Here is a 17,671-nt window from a genome sequence, read left to right on the forward strand (position 1 = left end):
GTGCTTGGCTGCTTCGTAAGTGGCAGGCCCAGTGACTCCAGAGGAAAGCCAGCTCTCAACCAGGGCTGCAGCTTGGGACCACTGCCTGGGAAATCCAGGTACCCGAAACGGCTTTCCTCCGGAGCTGGAGCGCTTTGATGTTCCTAATCTTATCTGATCCTTTGCAACATTTGCAGGAGGATCTTAAATGTCGCTGAAATCATCATTTTAGCACTCCTAAAGAGTACTAAAAGATTTGCGAAAGAGAAAGTCTCCATCCTAGGTGGTGTGTCCAAGCCCACAAACCGCACTGAAAATGATGTCTCTGCAACTCCCCACCAAGCACGCAATCCTGAGCTTTCCCAGACCCCTGCTATGACCTGAAGCCCACTGCAACACCAGCCCCACTCAGTTCCGCTTCAACTCTCACTGGGCTGGGTCCTCCTGCCGGCTGGGCACCGCGGGGAGACAGGGGTTAAAACCCGGGGCGCTCGCGGCCCCTTCCCCCTCCCCAGCCCCCTCGTCTCCACTCGGCGCCTCGCCTGGAGCGGAGGTTCCCAGCCCTGCGCGAGAGGGGAGGGGGGAGAGGGGCTTGTTTCTCGGGTGGCCAATCCACGAGCTCGCGGGGCCTCGGAGGAGGCGCCAGCGCTGGGCCGGCCCGAGGCTGCAGGCTTCCCGCGGCAAAGTACAAATGCGCCCGAGCGCGGCGTCTGGCGCCCGAGGCGTGCACAGCGGCCACGCTCAGCCTCCCCCGCGCCGCCGCCGAGGGTCCCGCCGCCCCGCCGGCCCCGAGCCGCCGCCAGCCAGCCTCGCCCGGACCCCGCGCCCGGGAGAGCCGCACGCGTCCCAGAGACCCCGCTCCTCCAGCTAGCACCTTCTCGCCGTCCGCCCTCGTTTTCCCCTCCTTCATTTATTTCCCCATCAGTCCATCTCTCTCCCCATTCTTCTGGTCCCTTCCCTACGGACCTCTCAATCCCACCTTCGAGATCTCCTTCTGTCTTTGGCTCCTCTTCATCTCCAACTCCTCAGACAGCGGTCCTACTTGGTCCTGGGGACTTCCTCGCGTCCCTCTCGCCTCGCTTTTACCCGGGCTCACCCCGGGTTGTCTGACGTTTGTGGAAGGAAGGATGGTTCCCGGGGTGAGGATCCTCTCCTCTTTGCTGGGACTCGTGATGTTCTGGTTCCCCTTGGACTCTCAAGCCCGAGCTCGTAAGTAGAAAGCGGGCAAAGTCTGGGCTTGCGGGGGAGGGATGCGGACCGCTGGGACCCGGAGTTTGAGGACCTGGGGAGCCTAACTTGTGTGCTCATCCAGGCGGCACCTGCATGGAGGGATGGATGACCAGTGTGGCTGGCGAGTCTTCGGGGAGAGAAGGGCTTGGCGAGATTCCACGCTGGGGGGCTGCTGGAGCAGGGCACTGTGCCTAGCGAAAAGGGACCTTGTTCCCAGCAGCCGGTGGTGGTGCGCGCCACCGGGAAGAGTGTGATGAAAACAGAAAGGTTGCTGTGTGGAAGAGCCCTTTGGCAGGAAGATGTACAAAGTAGGGTGACCTTTCGGGTCCTCGATCTCTTTTGATACAACACTCTAGAAAGGTGCCAGCATTTACATTTAACAGATGAGGAATGTAGTCAGGGCAAAGAGAAGAAAGTTGCCTGACTCAGAAACCAAAGCCACGACTCTAATTCCAAATCCCACCTTACAGCTCTGATGTGGGCTTTGAGACTCTGGAAAGCATCAGGGTGAAATAGATGAGGGTGGTCATCTTCCCAGCCCCACTGAACACCGAGCTGATGGTTCAGACACAGGGGGCACCTCACTGTCTCTTTTCTAATCTATAAAATATGAGACTCCTAAAACCGTTACGAGTATTAAATGACAGGGGGCAGGCAGAGCAACTTGCGTAGGGGCGTTGGATGTGCTTTCACCAAAGCGTATCAGCCGCCCAGCTCCGGAGTTCCCCCTCCAAACAGTGGGTTTTGTAGGCCCACGGCCCCTTATGCTGTTAACCCCTTCTGAACTCCCCTGATAAGGAAACAGAAGCCACTGGGTGTGATGGCACATACCTTTAATCCCAGCACTCAGGGAGGCAGAGGCAGGCGGATCTCTGTGAGTTCAAGGCCAGCCTGGTCTACAGAGTAAGCTCCAGAACAGTCAGGGTCACTCAGAGAAACCTTGTCTTGGAAAACCAAAAAGAAAGAAAGGAAGAAAGGAAGGAAAGAAGGAAGGAAGGAAGGAAGGAAGGAAGGAAGGAAGGAAAGAAGGAAAGAAGGAAAGAAGGAAAGAAGGAAAGAAGGAAAGAAGGGAAGAAGGAAAGAAGGAAAGAAGGAAGGAAGGCCGATGAGGGACAGTACTTTGAGAGCCTAGCTTGAAGACCGGGGTGCCAACCTCCTAGCTGGGAACCTTCCATTTCCACAGCTCAGCTCCACCTGCCAGCTCTGCTTCTGTCTGGCTCCTGGCTTGGTGGAACTGGTGAGGCTGGATTCTGTCCTGTGCCTTCTGGTGAGGGAATGGTTGTGTGTCTGTCTGCCATTCCCTAGCCCGCCAGTGGCATGAGAGTCACAGACATCCTTGTGAGCGGGCAACAGAGAGAGGTCAGAGTCGGGTTCCAGTCTTGACTCTGCCTTACACCTGTGTCTCTTCTGTGAGCTTGTTTCTTCATCTGTCAAAAAGAGCTACTAGCCAGGGTCTGGAGGGCTTGGGGAAATGATGCTTTCAAGTGCCTAGCGAAGTGCCAAGTACTCAGTAAAAGTCCCCTGTCCTTCCTTGAACCCGAGGGTTTCCTCCTAGCCTGCCTGCTGTCCACAGAAAGAGATTTAGTCTCAGAGGACCTCTGAGTCTGGCCTTGGCCCTGCAGCTTCCTTCCCAATATCATTGCCCTGGGTGACCCACTCTGAGGATGGCACAGAGGTGCTAAAAGCCCCCTCTGCCCCCTATGAGCACCCGCCCTTCAGAGCCTCACAGTCACCTCTTCCAGAAAACTTCCTGGTGGCCTGCTCCCTCCCCAGCCTCCCCGTCTCTGTCGCCAGGTTCTGCAGAGGCTATGTCCCCCATAGCCTCGTGACTACAGAGCTCCACACACTCAAGAAAGTGACTGTCACTGAGGTGACCTGGCATTTGGGGAGGGGAATTAAGATCCTGGTGTTGTCAGGGCTAGAAGAGCTTTCCCTCCTGTCTCTACCCATCAAATTACCTACATTTACAGTTAATCTGAAGTCGGGGGCAGGGGTGGGGAATGGGACTAGTACAAGGCCACAAAGAAAGGAACCCAGATCCTACATCCAGATCTGTCATTTATTGGTTGTGTGAACTGGGACACATCCCCCATCTCTGAGCCTAATGTTGACTGGAGCTGTAGGTCTGTGAATACTGCAAGTTGCCTGCCAGTGTCCTAGTTTAAGGTCTCATATGAAAAGCCTTGTCCTAGCATAAGAGGTGGCCTCGCACGTGTGGTTCGTGAGAAGTCTCCCGGTGATGTCCAAGGTGCTTTTACAGATGGTGCCAACAGATGGGCGTTCTCAGGTCCAAGGCAGCCACGCCCTGAAGCAAGTCTGCGGGCGGTGAGCAGGGGTTTGGGCATGCTCCTTAGCTGAAGTCTAAGGTGCTCAGCAAAGGTGATTTAGTCTCCTTTGGGCTTCTACCCGAAGATATATACTGAGCCCCAGTTAAGCCATACCAAGCCCTAAGTGCTAACCCTCACCACTGACTGACCCCAAACTCCACCTGAGGCTGGAGCTGTCCCGCAGGAGGGCTCTGACTGGTTCTTGACTGGTGCTAACCCCAGTCCCACGCAGACCCAGCCCTGGTCATCTGTGGTCTCTGTGACCCAGCAGTGGCCCTGTTCTTTTGACTTGACTCCATTGCCTTCTCTAATACTTGCTTCTCTCTGCACTGTTTCTCTTCTCTCCTTTTATCCAATGCTACTTTCAGGAGCGAGTCCATTACAAGTAAGACATGGGCTCTCAAGGGTTTGTATCTTCTGGGACCCGGAGCTTTGGTTCCCAGGTGATGGAATCTCGGACCCCAGCAGCAGGCCTGGACAAAACGGTAGTTCCAGCAGGATGATGAGGTTTTAAAGGCAAGCCCTCCACCACAACATCAGGGGAGCAGCACTTGCTCTTTCCCTGGTTCCAAATGTCCCCTCAGGCCTCTGTTTGCCGCCTGTAAGATGAAATGCTCGCCCTTGCATGGGCGGTGTTTGAGGACCGTGGTAGCATTGACCGCCTGCCTCTAAGGTCCAGATGTCATTGTCTTCGTCCTGAGTCCACGTGACTTGGAGAGTGGGAGTTGGGAGAGTGTAAGTTCTTCCCTGTGAGAGGAATAGAGGAGCCGCCCCTGTGGAAAGGTGCCTGGCTGGTGGTCTAGGGAAATACATGTATGGGATACTTACCAGCATGGAATCCTTCCCTGCCAAGACACATCTCTATGCATTTGTCCAGATGTGCACCACCGGGTGGGCAACAGGTAAAGGGGGCCTGAAGCGCAAGCCTTGGGCCGCCACGAGGTTCTGCACCTCCCAGCGCTCACCACTAGAGGTCTCTGCCTCACTCAGCGGCTCCAGGCTGCAAGCCCCAGGACAGCTGCGCAGTTGCTCCAGCTGTTGCACCTGTTCCAGGGCTGGCCTCTCAAGTTCCCTCAGCCGCCGGCCATGGCGCCGGCTCAGAGAAAGGACCTAGAATATCTTGAAGTCCTGAAGAGGAGGACTGATACGAGGGTGATGTCCCCGGGAGGGTGCAGCCCCAAAGAGCAGGCCCCGCTCTGGGCAGGACCCAAGCCTGTTGCCCATTCTTCTACAGCGTTGTTCACGGTGACTCAGTCCATCTGCTTGCAAGCAGAAGCCATTTCTCTCGGTCCTGTCACTCGGGTGGGCGTCTCTGTAAGCATTCTCTCAGAGCTACAGAATGACCGCAGTCTGTGCTGGCGCAGATTGGGGATCTCTGGCAAGTCCTGACCCCTCCCTTGCTGGGGCTCACTTTCCCTAGAATAAGGGACTTGGACATAACCTGAGTCCCTCACTTTCTAGGATCCTATGAATCTAAGTGTATATACTCGAGCAAAATAATGTGCAGAGACAGCTCTTTGATAAGTAACAAAGAAGCCCTCCCTGGCTCAGTGATTCTGTCCTCCGGAGTCCTCCTATGCTGTGTTCAAAGAACTGTATTCCGATTACTAGTTTGCACAGCCTGGGCACTGAGGTATTTCTCGTAACATTTAAAGGCCTCCCTCAAGGAGCGCCAAAGCCCTGGGCAAAGCTTATGTCTTAGAGGGGAGTGAGTTTGTCTGTGTAAGTAAAGTACGGCTGTATGAGTAGAAGTGGGATCCGAACGCACGCATTCCTGGGCAGCGAGGCTCACTCAGATTTTCCGAGTTCTTGCTACAATTCCGGACTTTGCTCTCCTCTCCCCGAAACTCCTGGTGTGTTTCTGTGGCCCCCTCCAGCCTCCCCTGAAGCTGCTTTCTGGCTGTCTTTTCTGATTGCCAACGGAAGTCTTTAGGCATACTACCTTTCCGGCCTTTGACTTGCCCCTTCCCATCTGACCTTTATCACTGCATGAATGTTTTGGGTCAGACTGTGGGGTGCACTGGGAGGGGACACGTGAAGAATGTTGACTTCCTCATAAAGATCAGGGAGTCATCGGTGCCTTCAGCTGCCCCGGGATCCTGGCCTTTGCGTACACAGTGTTCTTTGGTTTGGCAGGTGGTTTGGGAGTCAGTGGCCAAGAGCTGGAAGGGGAGGTCAAAGGTTAATTCGTGTTATGTGGCAAGATATACCTGTCGAAAGGGCCTTGTTCTCTTTCCATGCAATAATGTTGTTTTGTTGTTGTTGTTAAGGAGAGAGGTTTCCAGGATTAAAGGCCCTGATTGGTTCTTCGGCCATAGCTGCACTCTTTCTGCATTCTTTCTGCTAATTTCATCCACCCACCCATCCGTCCATTCATGCATCAAGTGCTAACTCTGCGCAGGCTCCGCACCAGGCGGAGCTTCGGCATCCGCTCACTCCTCTCACACAGTCTGCCATAGAAGACAAGTCCGCTCAACAAGTGTCTCCAGTTCATGGTGATAAGGATTCAGGCCAAGCTTAACTCAGTGGCGAGGGTGAAGCCAGGGTCCTGCAGGGTTGGGGCGGCCCTGTGAAAGCGGTGACATGTAAACTGTCTTTGGAAGAGTGAGGAGGGACTGGTCCATCCCTGGCTGTTCCAGGTAGAGGAAACAGCAGTGAGAAGACTGGATGTGTGGCGAGTGAGAGGCTCAGCAAGAGGGGGTGAGCCTGAAAACAGGGTCATCACAAACAACATGGCTGAAAATGTATCTGGGAGTTCAGGAACAGTGGGGGGCGGGGCGCTGGCTTGGGACCATATGGAGTCTGTCTGGCAAATATTGCGGCCCTGAATTGAGACTAGATGGACTAAGTCCAAATGCATCTAGTCTGTCAAAGTAGGTAAGGAGCCAAGCAAGGGCCTACGGAGGTGGGTGCTCCCTCTGACCCCTCTCAGGGCCCTCTCCGCCTAGCCATAGTCACTCCAGCCTCTGTGCCTTTGCAGGTGGCTCCAGATTCCTGGCAAGCTACTCTCCTCCTGCTCCTTGTTAACTAACACTTCCAAGATCCTGCCTGGTATCTCAGTCCTCTCTCTCTCTTTCTCTCTCTCTCTCTCACACACACTTAGAGCATCTATTATACTGTGCTCCACATCTGTTTGTCTTCTTCAGGAGTCAGGCTCCAGGCCCATGGCTGGGTGTAAGGCTTGAGATAAATTGCGGCAAATCAGTGAATGGCAGGAAGCTCTCTCCTGTAACTAATGATAATGACGCTCACTGCACATGATGCCAAGTGCCCGGCCGTCACTGAAAGGTCATTTTCTCTGGCCCCTGCCCAGGAGCTGCAGCCACTGGGGACACTTGCTGTCACTCTGCTAACTTCCACGTTGCCAACGGCACAGGCTACTGTGTTTGTATCCTGGCTCACAGGTGGTTCTGGGCCACCCTGGCATCATGTGCACCCAAACCTCCATCCCCTCCTTAATCGCTCCTCTGCCCTCTCTGTCCATACCCCAACCATTCTGCCTTATAGACTGCCCATGGAACCTACAAACATGCTTCAATCTGTACCTTTGCTCATCAGTGTTCCTTCCCTTTAGGTCCAGCCCTCGATTTGCTGTGGTACTATCTCACCAGGGTGAAAGCCATAGCTCTTCCCTGATCCCTTGCCCAGTGGCCCTCCAATCAGCTTTCAACTCCTGTGGCCCACAATGACAGTCCTAAAAGGCAGGCTTGATCATGCCTGCAACCCCAGTTTCCCAGCTGGCCTTTGCCCTTTTGACTCCAAGGCACCACCATGAGCCTCCATCCCTGCTTTCCCAGCCAGGGCTCTCACCTGACTCCTGCCTTCCCAGTCTCTGCCCAACCTTCTGAGCCACTTTCAGCTCTACATCCCAAGCTAGGGCCGGATAGGTACTGGTGATATTAAGGGAGACAGGACTGGCTTATGAATGAAGCGAAAAGGGTCCAGGAGGGTCCAGGAGCTTCATGAACAAGAACATGAAGATATGACCTCTGTGTGGTTACGATCCTCACGGCTGGGAGAGGCTGGAGACTGCGCTGTGGACGCTGGAAATAAATGCCGTGAGAAACAGACTCTTAAGGAAGTGTCGAGCCAGCACGCTGATCTGCTTTTTGTCAGTCTGGTCTTGTGCACTACTTAAATGAACATACATTGCAATCTGTGTCAGACACAGACACGGTGTGTATAAGGATCCGACTTAATTCTAGAATAACCCCAAGACATAGCGTATTACAAGTCCCACTGAACAGATGTGGAGTTGGTCATGGGATATTTGAGCAGCTTTACTCATCTTGGGATTCAAATAAAAGCTAAGTCTACGATTTAAGCCCTAGCCACTGGGACTACAGAAGGTCCTAAAAATAAAACATGCTTATTTCTAGATGGAGAGAGAGCACTCTGGGCATAGGTGGGTGGGATGAGAAATGGTGCTGAGTGAGAGAAGGCAGAGTTATGGCCAGGAGAGGAGGCAGAAAGCTATGGAGGACAAAGGGAGTGAGATAAGGAGAGTATACTGCCTCCTTCTCAGTGGCACTAAGGGTTGACCCCAGTGGCTCCCAGAACTTCATCCTAACCCACCTCGGAGGGTCCGAGAGCCTGGGATGGATGTAGCCATCAGAACCTCAGAGAACTGTGGGATACTCAACCCATCTCATGACCACATCAAATGAGCCGATTAGGAGTTTCATGATGTAATGAAATGAAGGCTTTTACAAATATGCAACTTTCTGATCTTGAATCCTAGAAGAGCCTTAGGACTTGAAATCATGGATTCATAGACTGTGCAGAAAACCTGGAAGCAGAGCCTACCCCTGATTTTCTTTCTGATAGGGAAATTGAGGCTCAGAGAAGGCAAGACGTCTCTGAACATCACCTCCTGTGTTTGCAGCTTCAGGAGTAAGCACTCTTTCCAGCAGCCTTGTACGGGAGCTGGTGCTCATGCCAGGGTCACTGGAACCAGGATGGCTGTGCTTGGCAGCCTCCTCCCCTCCTGGTTTTCACATGGCCTTGGGCACACACCTCCCTGGAGGGAGAGAGCGCTCCAGGCACCTTAGAGGGCATGGTAGGGTGGAGTCTGTGGCCACCAAAGGCCTCCTGCCAGGCCCCCCACAGACCCAGCTTCTGCCAGGCATGTTGGTGGCAGGGTGGAGCCCTGACTGAGTGGCTCCTATCCTCACACCCTGAGCAGGCAGGGAAGGGAAGGCATGCCAACTGGCACAGAAGCCCAAGGCTGAGGACTGCCCCAAGCAAGGTAGGACATGGTTTCTTCAGCAACTGAGACCTGAGGTGGTCACGGCGTTGCAATCACTCCTCCTCCCTGTGGGGGGAGGGGGCCGAGGAAGAAAGACATTATTCACTCCTTGGAGACTTGGGCTGGCTCTAGCCTGCACCCCAGCTGGGCCCGTGGTGCACCCTTTGCCCGGGTAGGCTGAGAGATAAACACAGCTCATTTGATATGGGCAAGCCAGGCCAGCCAGGCTTTGCTGGCTCTTGGGGGATAGGACCTGCTGTGTGGCACCACCCTTCATGGTGGGGTGGTGGGAAGCAGGTAAGGAGAAAGCTAAGCTGTGTGTCCCTCAGGTCCTCCATGGCCCACTTCATCCTAGACTATGGCATCATAACAATGGCCTCAAAGCTTTATCCTGAGAGGCCAAGAGGGAGCAGCAGTCCTGTGAGGAGTCAAAGGAAGATTATTTTTTTTCCTCTTTCAAAGCAACTCCCTAAGGTATAGGAATGGCCTAGGACCTCTAGCATCATGGAGGTATGTGTAAGGGGCCCTCTTCAGCCCAGCCCAGTTTTTGTGTGAGTTCCCATACAAGCTCTGCTCAGCTAAAGGCTGGCCCTGAAAGCCAAAGAAAACGTGATTCTGAGCCCGTTTCCAAGATGCACCACTAGAAGTTAGGAGAGAGGCCCCAAAGGCAACTCCTACATTGTAGAAGCCATCAGGAGGAAAAGCCAACAAATGGAGTATGGTGGCTAGTGGAGCAGAGAGACAAAGAAGCAGAGACCATAGACCTGGAGCATGAGTGATGGGGTCTTCTTTGGACCCCGGGGCCCTGGGTTCAGATCACTGACTGGAGAACATTAGGCAATCCTGTGCTTTCCAGTATAGTTTTCTTGTAATCATGATGGCACAAGGCACTGCAGAATGAAAACTACCTAGCCCATGTTTCAGACTGTCTTCATCTCCACGGCATTCAGCCATGTTCAGAAGGTGGCTTTGTGCTTTCTTGCTGTGTTCATCATATAGTGTTCAATTAATAGCATCAGCTGGAAGCACCAGCCAAGGAGCATGCATGGACTGGACCTAGGCCCCCTACACAGCTCTAGCCAATGGGCAGCTTGGCCCTCGTATGGGTGCCCTAGTAAGGGAAATGACTCTGACATGAACTCTGTTGCAGGCTCTTTGAGCACTTCCCCCTGGCGGGGCTGCCTTGACAGGCCACAGGGGAAGAGGATGCTGATGCAACTCGATATGCTGGGGTGGGTGGAGAGTGGAGGCTTTCCTTCTTTGAGGGTAGGGGAGTGGGAAAGGGGAAACAGGGAGGGAGAGACCAGGAGGAGAGGAGGGAGGGGGCTACTACCAGGATGTAAAATGAATAGATAAAAATAAAAATTAAAAAAATATATAGCATCAACTGGCTCCCGGAGTGGCTTGCAAGAATTACAGCAATTAATTCTCACCCGATGTTTAGGATATCATTAATTCTTCTTTTCACACCGGGTTGTCCTCAAACTTCTATGTAGCTGAGGATGACCCTGAACTTCTTCTCTCCCCCCCTCCCCGCCCCACCGTCAGAGTACTAGCGTTCTGTGCTGCGATGCCTGATTGTGAGATGCTGAGGATAAACCCAGGGTTTGGAGTATGCTCAACCAAGCAGTCCACCAAGCCTTCACCAGCTCCCACTAAGTAACTATGTAAACACTCGGACAGAGGAGAACTGCAGGTCCCCTTCTCTGTGGCTCCGTACGGAGGCACGTGGCTCTGGCTCTGGCTCCTGAAGAGCACAAGAGATGAGTCTTCCTATAGGAATGCAACATCTGTTAGGGGGCTAAAGATGCCCAGATGACTGTATGGAGGAGGAATGACAGAGACAGGGCAAGAGGCACAGTGAGCCCAGGTAGTCATGTTGAAATGGAAAGCCTGCCCCTGGGCCAGCCCTGAGGGAGGGAGAGAAGTGAGGGTGACAGTGGTTGGTTAGAAATGAAAGGGGATGGATGGCTTGTGAGTGGGTGACCAGGGGTAGAAAGGCATCTAACCCTCCTCAAACACAAGCTAGTGTTTCAATCATTCAGAGAAACAACCCATGTACCTAGTAGCAGTGGATGCACAGACAACTAAAAGTCAGTTAAGGTGACAGTCAGGACTCAGAGACATAACAAAGGTGATTTTGGTCTCTCTCTCTCTCTGTGTGTGTGTGTGTGTGTGTGTGTGTGTGTGTGTGTGTATGGATGTGGAGGCCAGAGGTTGACATCGGGTGTCTTCCTGGCTCCATCCCCACATTCTGTATTGAGTCAGGGTCTGTCACTCAAACCCCTGATGGACTTGATGATTTGGCTAGTCTAGAGAGCTTCAGCGAGGCTAGCCAGCCAGCTTTCTCCAGGGACCCTCTGCTTCTGCCTCCCGCCACTACAATTCCAGGTAGGCGACCGCACCTTTGGGACATTCCACACGGTGCTGAGCATCTGACCGACCGCCAGTTCCCACATTTGCCACGTATGTGTAGCAAGCTCTTTGCCCCCTTAACCGTCTTCTCGGCCCACAAAGGTCACCTTTAATGCTACATGAAAGTCAGGTGCCACATGCGTGTGCCTGTGCGTGTGTCTGTATGGAGACCCAGGCTTTTACCCTGCTTGGTGTGCTAACGTCTGTGTAGCCTTAGCATGTAATTTGTCCGTTCTGGACCTCACGTTATCTATCTATGCATAAGAACTGCAATTTATAGCACAGTGCTCTCTGTAAAGCATTTCATTGGTCCCCTTCTAGCCCTGTAAACTGCCAAGGCTGCGAGAGGGGCAGCCGCGTGCCTCACAGCAAGCATGTGGGTCAGCTGAGATTCATACTCAGACATTCTGGGAGTGGGGATGAGGCAGGGGGTCGGGGTTGGAACCTTCTGAGACTAACATCACTCATTGGCTTGTCAGGCCCAGGCAAAGTCTGCCTTTTCGGTGAGAAGATCTACACCCCCGGCCAGAGCTGGCACCCCTACTTGGAACCACAGGGCACGATCTACTGTGTGCGCTGCACCTGCTCCGAGGTAGGTTTCTCAGGCCGCGGGGCCACCTATGGCAGGATATCTGGGAGGCCGAAGGATGGGAGGACAGCCTGACTTAAGGCCGGCACCCAGGAATTCTCATCCTAACAGGATGCAGTCAGAGGCAGCACTGCGGATGGATGGGCTGAGGAGCTGGCACCCAGTCTGGTTTGTGGTGGTGCCAGCCCTGCAGTCTCCACCCAGCCGAGGAGGAGCGCCTGTGACTCCTTACTCACTCCTTTCCAAGGAATTCCCTCCAGCCTTCCTCCTAATCCTTCCTCAATAGACACTCCTCCAACTCAGCTGATCCAAATATTTATTCTCTAAGGCTTTGCCCGAAGCAGTAAATGACCTCTGTCTGGAGCAGCTCTTCTTGCATGGACACCTGTGTCTCTCTCCTGATTACTGTTCGCAGTTATGCGCATCTTCCAGATGAGGCCCCAAGAATGAGTCTGACATTTAGCCAAAGGCTGAACCAAGTAGGGCAGAGACTGTGTCTTTGTTTCCATTCCATCTCCCCCTAACCCCCTCACCCATCAGCTTTCCTTTACCACAACAAAACGATTGAGAAAATAAACATATAAACAGGAAAGGTTTATTCTATTGCACAGTTTTAGAGGCTAGATCTAGCCCAAGGTCAATCAGCCTTATTGCTTACTTTGTTCCCACAGTCCTCTTCAAGGGCACAACCCCCAGAGACCCACAGCCTGCCCACAGATCCCTCTCCTGGAGGTCCAGAGAACCTCCACAGCTTCACCCTGGGACCTTTAACAGCTCTGGGGGTCATTCAACATCCAAACCATATCACTAACCCAGCACCCCCCTGGGCCTTGCACAGTCAGTTGAGTAGGATAAAGGAGACCCATGCAGTTCTCCACAAAGATCCAGAATTCTCCAGAGAAGTATGAGGATAGAAGAACAGGAGTGGGCCAGAGGGGATGTCTTGAACTCATTTTCTGGGTGATGCTGGGGGCTTCTGGCTCTCAAGCCCTCAGCACCCTCTTTTCCTCACAGACCAAGAGAGAGAGGAGGCAGAAACTCTGAGGGCCTCCATGGATAAGGGAGAACCTCCAGGGGCAGAGAAGAGACCCTGAGGAGACCTGAGTGGGGAGCTAGTGGCACAGCCCTTCTTGCTGCTTCCACACTGGGCCTACTCCTTCCTGGATCTTCCCCTCCCCCGTTCCCACCGTGTTAGCTTCAGGAGAACTCAAGCACAAACAGGGAAACAATACCCCCATGGCTCCAGTTGCCTCTTTTTTTATTATTATTATTATCCTTAGCACATCTGAGGCCAATAAGCCATTAAAAAAAAAGAACTTTATGAAATACAGCCAGAAAACAGAAAGGAAACCATAACAGAAAAGTCCAGACGTGTCACATGATCCAGTTGACAAAGGCCAAGCTTTGTGATCCATTGGAGCTTACTCATGTCTCCATCCTCAGAGTTCACACATGTAGCTTCTTTCCCTCAGCCCAGAGCGCTGTCGCCCACATTTCCGCAGTGCAGCCTGAACGCCTCATTTCTCCCCACCATTGCCCTTCTTCACGTGAAGCCACCTTCCTCCCTCACCTGGACCAGTGTATGAGCCCAACAACAGGCCCCTCTGCTGTTCCCCTCAAAATCCATCCTCCACAAAGCAGCCACAATGACCTTCCCTCAACACAGAACTATGGTGTTTTAAAACTATGGCTTTTAAAATCATCCAATAGCTTTGGGCGGGGAAGTGTCTCATGTAGCCTAGTCTAACCGCAAATGTATCTGCGGATAAGCTTGAGCTTCTGACCCTTCTGCCTCTACCAACAGTGCTGGGGTCACGGGCATGTGCCACTGGGCCTACTTTGTGCAGCGCTTGGGATCGAACCCAGGGCTTCACGAGTGCTAGGCAAGCATTCTTTTAGCGCAGCCCACTGGCAGGTCTGCCTGATCCAACAGCCTCCTTATCTTCCAACTCCATACCCTCACCGCAGCCATACCGCCTGACATCTGGAACATTCTCTGTAATCCCTCCATTGAAGTAGTCTTCTCTAAGGTCATAATGTGACCGTCACCTCCTTAGGAGGATTCCCTTACAGTCTCCAAATGTGGCCTTCTGATCATATCCCTTGATTTGGTCATGGCCATAAACATAACCTGAGGTTAGCCTGACCTGCTTCTTACTGTCCTATGGCCCATCTCCAGCCACTAGGACGCAGGCTCCTGAGACTGTCACTCGCCCCTGGTCTTGTGCCTGTGCTCAGCATGAGCACCAACACTGCCTCAGCATCCCACGAGGGCATGGGCCCTGGTTATGCTTGTGTGACCTCAGCTAGCCTCTGGAACAGTCTTTGCTCCCAGCATGTATGCCCGAGACAGGAAGTGAGGTCATCTATATTTTCATAGCCACTCCAAAAATGATGGATTTGACCTTACAGTGAAGTTCCCTCTGGCCGCAAAGAGCCCCGCCACATGCCTTGCCCCTGCCCTGTCACTACCCCCCAAGTTGCCCCCACTTGATCCACTTCAACAAGAGCCAAGAGAAAGGGTCAAGACCTTTAGACCACACATCCCTCAAACTCCACCTTGCTTCTCTGAGGGCCTCAGTTTACCCTCTTTAGATTGATTAAGCTCCTCAGGTATGGGATCTCTAGGAGATCACTGTTGAAGCACACACCATTTCTGTGGCTCTGAGAACTCCCCTCAGCATCAGTCAGTCCTGGGTAATCTCTGGGACACGGGCATCTACGGTCTCCCTTAGTGCAAGAGGCTGCTTCTGGAAGAACTCCTGTCTTTAACCTCTGCTGGGTGGAGGGCAAGAAAAGGCAACTACGGGGCCTGAAGGCTGGGGCTACCTTGATTACCCTTAGGGTTCAATCAATGCTGGCTCCATTCATTTGAGAGCCTCTGTGTCTGAGCCCCAGCTCTCTCTTCTCCCATCACTCACCCACACTTTCAGATTTTAGTGGTTGCTTGCTTGGAGTCAAGCCCTTTGCCGACCATTGCTTTGGAGTTGATGGCTGAACGGGGAGACAGTTGTAAAGGTTCATACAATACAGAGTCTGTCACAGCAGCAAGAGCAAGGCATGCAGAGGCTGAGAGATGGCCTGGCACGCTGGGAAGCCTCTGAAAGGGGATGTGGCCCCTGTCTCTGCCTCTGACCATCTCTTGCTGTGTGTTTCTCTGATTCTCTCTCACCTGCTAAACTTGAAGATGTGAAGGAACTTCAGCTCCTTTCTTCTCTGGTGCCAACCCCAGAGGCTCTGTGCAGGGTTCCACAGACCTCTTGTAGACTTGGGGAGTAGGCTTACAAAGACCCAAGGATTTTCCATACCAGATTTTCAGTCCTGTCCTGGTCACTGTACTCTTGTATTACAGCCCTCCTTTGAACACACAGCTCAGGGTCAGGACTGTAAGAAAAAACTGGTAGAGTTAAAAATAGCCCTGGCAGAGCACCAAGATCAGTGCCCAGATAGCTCAAGGCTTTTACTTCTATTTCTCATCCTCACTCAGGGGCCACAGATCTGAGCAAACCTGGGACAGGTCTGTCCTCCCCATTGGCGAAGGGTGCTGATGAGTAGGCTAAGTGAGACCTGTGGGAAGGGTAGGGACTGAGCTCATTTGAGTTTACTCTTAATCCTATTACACACAGGCTTAAGACAAAGTGGGCTTCTGCAGCCGGGGTGGAAGTTCCAGAGGGCAGCGGTTCTTTGGACTAAGTCCTGCCCCTGCATCTCTTTCAGAACGGCCACGTGAACTGTTACCGCCTGCGATGCCCCCCGCTCCACTGCGCACAGCCCGTAATGGAGCCACAGCAGTGCTGTCCCAGGTGTGTGGGTAAGTAGCTTCTTCCTCCCCTGGCACTGAGCTCCCCCCGACGGTGCACTCCTGCTCTAAGCCCCCGGCTGAGCGAAGCCTCCAGAAGGAAAAGAGTACTCCTGTCCATCAGATACATGGGAACAAACAAAGGGTCCGTGGACCCCCAAGTGGGCTAGGGCCCCCAAATCAATACACATAGCAGAAGGCAGACGGAGTAGAAATTGGGTGGATAAGACAACTCAGCAGATAGGGGGACTTTCCATCATGATGAAAACCTGGGCCCAATCCCTGGGACCCACGTGGTAAGAGGAGAAAACTGACTCAGAAGATTGCCCCTGACCTCCACCCACATGCCACAGCCTGCACCCCTTCCCCCAAAATGAGTAAATGCAATACAAAAATTTAAAGTTAAAAAAAGAAAGAAAGAATAAAAAGTGGCTGTGGGATATAGGCACTGGCTTGGCCTTCTGACTGCACATTTGGGTCCAGTCCCTGTGGCTATCCAGAAGTGAGGGAAAGTGAAGGTGACTGACTTGGGACTGACTGTCCCCTGTACGAGCCCATGGTGTCTCTGCTGTGGCTCATTTCTCTGCCTCTCGGATTGTGAACCTCTAGGTGGCAGAGCCAAGCGTGACACAGAGTGCTCCAAGAACACTCAGGGGCGGAGGGCAGGGGCGTGTGGCCAGATGTAGGTATCAACGGGACCCCTTGGCTAGCTGATAAGGGAAATGTCTAGGAAGGTAATAGCCCAGACCTGAGTTTAAAGGCTAAGGAGGGAGCGAGGAAGGAGAAAAAGGGAGGAAGGGAGAAAGGGAAAGGAGGGGAGAGGGAGAAAAGGAGGAAAGGAGGAGAGAGAGAGAACACTATCTTCAGAAAATTGGCCTTTCTACTTCTGGCAAAAATCTTAAATCCATGGAGATTTCCTTTTCTTCTTCCTCCTACTCCTGCCCACAGATCCCCATGTCCCCTCTGGGCTCCGAGCTCCCCTAAAGTCCTGCCTGCTCAATGAGACCACGTACCAACACGGAGAGATCTTCAGCGCCCAGGAGTTGGTCCCCGCCCGCCAGCCCAACCAGTGTGTCCTCTGTAGCTGTATTGTAAGACCCTCTACAGTCTCTGTGGCCCAAGCCAGGGTCTATCCTACGAAGGGGTGGGGTGGGCCATTAAGTGAGAATCAGAGAGGGTGGGAGCAAGGGAACTCCTGGGGTCCACCGTGTCCTGCCCCTAGCTTAGTGAGATGACATGTTGCTCTGTTTCCACATCTGGTCCCCAAATAATAAGAGTAGCCCATTTTCACTTCCTCCACGGGACACAGCACTCCTCGTTTCTCTGTCTTCTCTGGCTCCACACCCAGGGCCTGGCATGCAGAGGATGCCGGTGGTTGCTGCAGAATGAGTGAATGAATACCAGTTATCCGTCCCAGGACACAGACAGGGCCTGACAGTAGCAGATGGGATCATAGACTCCCCATCCCCACAGTTGGAGTAAGACCTAGGGACAGCAGGGTTAACAGACCTGTGACTGGGGGGCAGAGGAAGGTCAAGCAGGCATGACTTAGGAAGTCTCCATCTTCTTGCCTGGGGAGTCTCCCTGTGGCTCTCTTCCTGTCACGCGGGCTCTCGGCTGTCACTCTTACCCTCGGTAGTAGCTTTCCTATCTCTTTACTCCCTGTTGCCAAGCCTCTCTGGTCTTAGTTCCTGACTTCTTGAGGGAGTCTTCAGCCTCTTTCTAGATGAGGTGTCAGTGAGCTGTGCTTGAACTCCATATCTGCCCCGGCGCTGCGAGATTTCCTGGAGAGACTTGAACAAACATCTCTCCTCTACAGATAGGGTACCAACAATTAGCCAAAGAAACTATTCCACTCAAGTCTAAACTCAGTGCATCGGCGACATGCTGGGTCACTTACGGGAGCGTGGGTGGCCCGAAGGCAAGGCATCACTAAAACTCCCTCCCTAACGTGTGTGACGACGCATCGCCAATGCACCCAATTCAGGCGGCTTCACTCAAGGGCCCTTTCCCAGCTGCTGTTGCTGCTCATATAACTTTGGAGAGAAGCCTTTGGGAGCCCTAGAACTTTCTGAGCGTCCTAA

At 53.1% G+C, this 17,671-nt stretch overlaps 1 protein-coding gene across 1 annotated transcript in view; it reads left to right on the forward strand.

Moving 5' to 3' along the window:
* Nucleotides 1–683: 683 nt before the first annotated feature.
* The window catches only part of Chrdl2 (chordin like 2), a 28,471-nt gene continuing 11,483 nt past the window's right edge, over nt 684–17,671 (forward strand). The window contains exons 1-4 of the mRNA XM_021658996.2: nt 684–1,188; nt 11,679–11,791; nt 15,506–15,599; nt 16,536–16,678. Coding sequence (XP_021514671.1) covers nt 1,107–1,188; nt 11,679–11,791; nt 15,506–15,599; nt 16,536–16,678 — 432 coding nt within the window. The 5' untranslated portion in view covers nt 684–1,106. The remainder of the gene's footprint in view (nt 1,189–11,678; nt 11,792–15,505; nt 15,600–16,535; nt 16,679–17,671) is intronic.

Source organism: Meriones unguiculatus, chromosome 14 (assembly GCF_030254825.1).
Source record: "Meriones unguiculatus strain TT.TT164.6M chromosome 14, Bangor_MerUng_6.1, whole genome shotgun sequence".
NCBI lineage: Eukaryota > Metazoa > Chordata > Mammalia > Rodentia > Muridae > Meriones > Meriones unguiculatus.